Genomic DNA, 6,876 nt, shown 5'->3' on the forward strand with positions numbered 1-6,876 from the left:
AGGCCTATCTACTGATTTACAATACATTTTAAGAGTGTCCACTAAGTTCACGTTATGACAAAACTTACTGACCATGTGCAATACCGTATTGAGTTTGTCATGGAAGACATTCCGTACAAATAAAGTTCCCTTGACTACCCTTACAAATATAAACTGCTCAAACTAATATATATATTTATAGGCCTACTGTCACACTGATATCAACATCTTCAGGTTACAGTGAATAAAGGATAATATATATGCTTCTCTGGTCTCAAGAAAACAGTCATTTGATTGTAGTGCTGTACGCCTACGTTTACAACATCTGTTACAAAAACCAAGCCGCTTATAAACATCAGTGAAAAGCCAAAAGATGTTTACGAAAAAAGAAAATGATAGAAAAAGAAAAGAAAAGAATTAAGAATTAGGCTATATCTATTATGTATGTATACATGTGTATATATAGGCTATATACTGTATATAAAAGGAGATGCACATGCAGGTGAGATTCTTTATGAGGTTGCTTAAAAAAAAAGAAAAGAAATACAGCATTTAAGCAAATGTTCACAGCAGAGTTGCTCCAATACCAGTATTGGAAATGCCTCCGATACTGCCGAAATGCTGGACTGAGGATTGGCAAGTCCGTGAATCTATGCATTGATCTGATACCATGCAATTTATTAAGAAACTGTGAAGTAGTTACACACCTGGATAAATTCATCTCCGCTGTTCTAAAATAGCAGCCTATGCCATTATTAATAACATATTATTGCATAGAAGAGACTAACATGGTACCAGAGGCAGTGAGGTCTAGATTTAATATATTGCTAGAACCAAGCACCATCTCCTAGACTGATAAATGAAACCAATGCAGAGGTGCAAAAAAAACTGCAGTTCACTGAATGGCCACTTGAGGCTGGCTCCAAAATAGAGTCAATCCACACAGACCCCCATGCTTAAATAATCAACTTTACAGCAGAAATTAACATGTTTGCAGCCTGGTCCAAAAAAAGACATTTGGTCTCTATAGTAAATTTCCTCATTCATGACGACTGTACTGGGGATGATTTTTTTTTTTATTAATCACCAGATTATATTTTATTAAGGCCCAAATTTATGCATATTTAAGGGCAGGGCTGCTTGACTGACAGGTGGTCTGCAAAGAGTCGCTACAGTCTATGAGTCAGATCCACCCCTCTCTCTTCCTCAGCTCCCTCTCTTTAATGGCCAAAATGTTGAACTTGAGGCTTCAAACCGCCAGTCCACAAACTAATGAGTGACATCCCTGTAACTATGTCCATTAGCACTGTCTCTCTGGAACACTTTGGTCTCATCATTTTCCACAGCAATTATGTAAAAACTTCTGTGGAATTCATCCATTTAGCTTATTTCAGTAGAAGAAGATATTATATAATTCACCCACAATAAGAGGGTCACTCAATGAAGAGGCATTAAAAGGCTATAAAGTGAAAAGCTGAAACATGACGACACTGACCCAGGATGGAGATGAGCTGAGTAAGAAGCAGAGGCTTCTGTGGAATGGGCACAGTCTCTAGACAGACAGTCATTGTAGCTAAAGGCAAGCACCGGCACAGGAACAGGGTTGGGCTACATGCAGTATCTAATGATTGTTATATCATCGGGCTTTTGGCCAAGGCCGATTTCTCACACTGGTGTAGAGAGACATGCTGGGAATCTCACAGGAGATGAGAGCCTGCAGCAATTCACCATAACCACTCTTCCGCTCATTAACTCAAAGTCTCATTGCTTAATCTAAATTCTTCTACAGAAAATGGTGCCAGATTAGACAAGGATATCTGTAATAAAAGATTGTGAGAAAGAAAGCTTATTAACAACAGATCACCAGTTTAAAAACAAATAAACAAACAAACTAGGAGCTATATTCCCGTAGACATCTTGCCAAGACAATGAAATATGACTGACAGTCCTGAAATCAAATAGGCTGCTTATCAGATGCCAAAACAATGCACAGCAGTTTAACACTACAAGACAAGATTTTACAATTCTAGAAAGTTATCATGCTATAAAGAAGACTTTGTTGCCCAGAGACTGTTATGGGCGGGGCCACTGTGACACCAACCATTGGTTTTTGGACTCCTGTTTTGAAGCCTTGAGTTTGACAGTTTGGCCATCAACATCTTGGATTTTCAAAACAAGAAGTGACCATATATGGACGAGAGGGTGGATCTGACTCAGATTGCAGTGACGCCTTGCAGACAAACTATCACTCAAAGCACCTAAGCCCTTAATTTTGCAAAACTTTAAGGCCTTATGACATTTAAAGAGGTGAATTCCATAAAAATTCAACCCCCAACAGGGGAATTAACTATAGAGTCCAAAAGCGTTATTTGCGCCAGGCTGTAAACATGTTTATTTCTGCTGTAAAGTTGGCCTTTTGGCTCTTGACTCATCTCAAGAGCCAGCCTCAAGTGGCCATTTGAGGTACTGCGGGTTTTGGCATTTTTGAGATGGCTTCATTGTTCAGCCCCTGAGGTTGCCGTCTGGAGTTGCTATGACATTGTATAGAGTGCTGCAAGGATGATTTTTATTTGTAGGCAACAAAGAAGTTAGCATTGAGTATTGGGTGAAGGTAAATATAATGTTCTCATGTGTTCACATGTAATCTTGTAAAATGTAGTTTCTGGTGAGAAACTCAAATAAATACAGCTGTTTGAAGGGCAAATTTGTTGATGTTTTCACAGCAATATAGAATATATGTTAGAGAGGGAATTATGATACATTATTTATAGTAAAAAGGCTTTTGAAGCAGTTATTTTTCCATTAACACATTTTCCTACTTTGACAAGTCAAATAACTGCTGTACAAAGGGATCCAGGATAAAAGGAAATTACTATGTAAAAACAGTAATCTATTCTCACATGAGCTGACTTATTATTTCATGAACCTGCAGGTTCAATCCTTTAAACAGCAACAGTGTGTGCGTCAACAGTTATGTATCCTGTCAAAGTGTCTTTGAGACAGGAACCAAATCTCTGCTTACTCTGTCAGTTACCTGTGGACTAATGAGCAACAGTTAAACATATGAAATATAACTTCTCCAAAAAGAATCAGAGCTCTTACTAATGGCTGAGAATACTTTGGTCGGTTTTATTACCTATTTTGTCTGCAATGTGCAGCATGGGTAACACTGCTGAGGCCATCTCAGCAAATTGTCAGGTCATTAAAACATATTTCTACGTTAAATGAGTCACTGGATGTAGACTTATCCAATGTCATGTTTCCCACAAGATAAGCTATTCTGAAAGCTGATAGCCTCTGTGTGTAGCTTCTTCATAAATTCATGATTAATACCTTCACATGTTTGTCACTGCCGACAGCCAGGGGACAAAGGTCTTTTCTACTCCTGTACCTACTCTTATGTGTCAAGGGAAGAGTGGCTCATGAGTCAGTGGATTAACATCCCAGTTAGCTCTGCCCTTGTTTGTTAAAGCTGACTCTGAAACTGAAGTACCCCAGTGCCAACACCACCTGCACCCACATGTTGCCCTGTATCTCCTTAACTGATACTACAGAGAGCACACACTGCATTCTCATAATGATAACATCATCTCACTGCAGGGTGCTTACATTCTATTGTTGTATGAAGTCTTACATTAAGTGAAGTTTAATGAAAAACATTCCCATTTTTATGAGGTACAAACCCCACCTGCAGAACATTTATACAACCCTGCATCCGCCCGCTCAACGTGCTGTTTGAAACCGTAATGCTTTACATGGACAATGAACTTACAATGCTGAGTTCACAAGCTGTGGATCAACCTTGTTTAGATATGTTGGTTAAATGCTGCACATGCTTGGCAACTCACAAAATAAATAAATTTAAAAAAATTCCACTGCCAGTCTAATATTTAATGCCAATCTCACTTGGGAAATTGAGCCATATTTTCTCTCACTCAACACTTATGCTTTTTTTCCATAAACTTTGTTATGGAGGTCACATACGGGGTGATGGTTTTCCATGTTTGTCTGCAGAGCCGGCTGGGCACTGGGCAGGGCTGGGGCACTTTGGCACACAACATGGAAAGCCTTTGAAAAGAGTCCAATATAAACTCTCGCAGGGGTTTATTACACCAGAACACACTGATTACTATTATTGTACGTTAGTCTGAGAACTTAGATAAATCATTGTATTGATACAAATGAGCTCTGGGATACTTTTTAAGTACCGGTCACATTTATGGCTAATGAATTAAAGAGAATACCTAAAGAGACAGTGATGAGTGCTTGAGTTGCCTGGATGCAGAATAACATGATCTCTAAAGTTATACACAGAGATAGGGATGGAATAACACTCCCTTGATACTAGGTTTACTATTATGGGTACTGTCTTGGGAGTTTTCAAAGTTCACCCGTTACTGGACTGACATTAAAAACATCATGCCAGTTCAGTCTGGGATAAACTTTGAGTTACTGTTCGCTGTAATAACTCCTTCCATCAGTATTACTTGTGACATGATCCCCATCTAGCACAATTCCAATGTAAGTGGGGGGAAAAATCCACAGATCTTTGCAAATATGCAACCTAAAGCTAAACTGAAGCTAGTATGAGTCACATCAAGTGGATATCTTCCAAAGTGAAGTCTTTTTAGTACAAAATACCCTCTTTATCGGACCGTGCAAAGCGGAGTGACAGCAACATAACCGTTCATATGCAAATATGGATGGCCATGTGAGTGTTGTTTTTAGACAGACTTTGAAAAATGAGAAACTATCCTTTGACACATTTTTTGTTTTGTATAAACCACTTCTTCACTATGTGGTTTGTGCATGGATGGGTTACAGAACAGGCCTCCCAGGGACAGGTCCAGGGGCCCAAAGTGTCAGAGCCCCCCTGGCCATCACCTGCAAAATTTCCACTCAAATGAATACACACTGACCAGAGAGAGACTCAAGATGACCACAAACAGATGCAAAGGAACTGCAAACAAATGCAAAAAGACCATAGAGGGATGCAAACGAACAGCTAAGAGACACAAAGACCACGAACAGATGCAAAGGAACTGCAAAGAGACTCAAAATAACTACAAAAACAAGCAAAACCTCAGAGAGCCACAAAATGGCTACAAAGAGACAAAAAGGACCAAAAGAGACACAAAATGACCTCACAAAGACACACATAAGCACATAAAGATGCATCATGATGACGATGAGATGCAAAACCACCACAAAGTCTGTGAGTCTTGTTCCTCTGTAGAAGAGGTGGTGAGGCCTTTTGCATATGCGTGCCCAGAGGGCCAGTGTTTCATAGTGCTCCCATGGGTTTGTGTATCTGAACCCATTTTGCCATATAATTGTGTCAAGACTAAAAAATACAAATTGCTAGATGTAGATGGGATAAAACATATAAGTGCATCTGAATAAAATGCAATGATAATCACAAGGCTGAACCTGAATATAAAAAAGCAGTAATGAAGATTCTTGAGTAAGTCACTGAAACTTGTTTTAGGACAAGAAAACTCTTGTTTGCATTATTGGGGTGACAGTAGCTCATTCCACAGGGACTTGGCTTAGGAACCGGAGGGTCGCTGGCTCAAATCCCCATACAGACCAAGTCTCCATATGCTCCAAGTATGGAGTGTCAACCGGTAGCTAGGGAGGCGTCATTTTGCCTCCTGGGCACTGCTGAGGTACCCTTGACAAAGGCACTAAACCCCCAACTGCTCGGGGCGCCTGTCCAAGGCAGCCCACTCACTCTGATATCTCTCTATTTAATGCAGGTCCTGTTTATGCATGTGTGTGTATTTCGCGCCTGTGTGTATGACAACAGAGTGAAAACAATAATAATTTTCCCTCTGGGATTAATAAAGTATAGCTGCTTCTTCTACTTAATATGTTTAAGTTAATTTGAGATAGCCCTGTTTTTTTATATTATTAAATTTCTATTTCTATAATTTTTTCAACCTGTGGCAGAGTCTACTTGATGAGCAAGGCTTGAGAGAGAATGTGTGCTGATAAAGTTCTCAATAAAAAAGGGGAAAAACAGTACTTCTGTACATCATTAACTAGAAATGCTGAAGGTGTTAAACATAGATTTAAAACTGCTAAGGGAAGCATAAAAATGAAAGCTGAGCAAACATCAGGAAATGTAACACAATGGAAAGGAACAGTGTACAACAAGTGGCAGGCCACACTTTTCTGTACCTGAGGAGGGCCAACTGTGGCGCTTTGCTGACATCTTGTGGCGTTTTGACGCAACGAAACTATCTACACAGTTCAAAACAACGCATTGTATGTATTTAGAGGATTTGTAGCTTGTTTAAAATGACTGCTCATGCTCACTTGGCTGTGTCCAAGTTTAAAGCCATGTAACGTTAACGTAACGCGACTGCTACCTGCAGCAAAGTGCTAGGCTAAAGCATGCTAGCCACAGTTTGTTTAACTGTGAATGTTGTCACGGGCTAACAGCAAAGACTGGTTTGCAAGTGAAGGTTTTTCGGGGTTTTAGTTTTGTGACTTCAGCTTTGTTAACTTTCGTTCCGAGAACCACAGACTGTAGGTCCGAACAGAAAACACCCACTCACCGTCTCAGACTCCTGCTGGTGTTCTCCAGGGAAAACTCTTCTTCATCAGCTGAACACTTCCTCTTCAGGTTGTTAGAGCTCGGTTGTCTCTTAGGTTTCTCTAATGTTGAAACGGGAGCTTGGACTTCACCGGTTTCACCCATTTGAAATGTCACAGAGCGTGTTTTTCTTTAACTACGTGCTACTGAATAGGTTGAACACAATAATAACAATAAATCTTGCTATAATAGCAGGGGCTCGTGACTGTTTTTGAATATGGCGGAAATCCAAAAAACGACCAATGAGGGGAGAACAGAGGAACTCGTTGCTAGGATATTACGCTAAAGGGGCGGGG

The 6,876-nt window shown here is 39.9% G+C and overlaps 1 protein-coding gene across 1 annotated transcript in view; it reads right to left on the reverse strand.

Moving 5' to 3' along the window:
- LOC125882644 (neuroepithelial cell-transforming gene 1 protein-like) overlaps positions 1–6,699 on the reverse strand; it is a 49,482-nt gene extending 42,783 nt beyond the window's left edge. The window contains exon 1 of the mRNA XM_049566454.1: positions 6,543–6,699. Coding sequence (XP_049422411.1) covers positions 6,543–6,685 — 143 coding nt within the window. The 5' untranslated portion in view covers positions 6,686–6,699. The remainder of the gene's footprint in view (positions 1–6,542) is intronic.
- Between the last annotated feature and the right edge of the window lie 177 nt (positions 6,700–6,876).

This window comes from Epinephelus fuscoguttatus, linkage group LG22 (assembly GCF_011397635.1).
Source record: "Epinephelus fuscoguttatus linkage group LG22, E.fuscoguttatus.final_Chr_v1".
Taxonomy (NCBI): Eukaryota; Metazoa; Chordata; class Actinopteri; order Perciformes; family Serranidae; genus Epinephelus; species Epinephelus fuscoguttatus.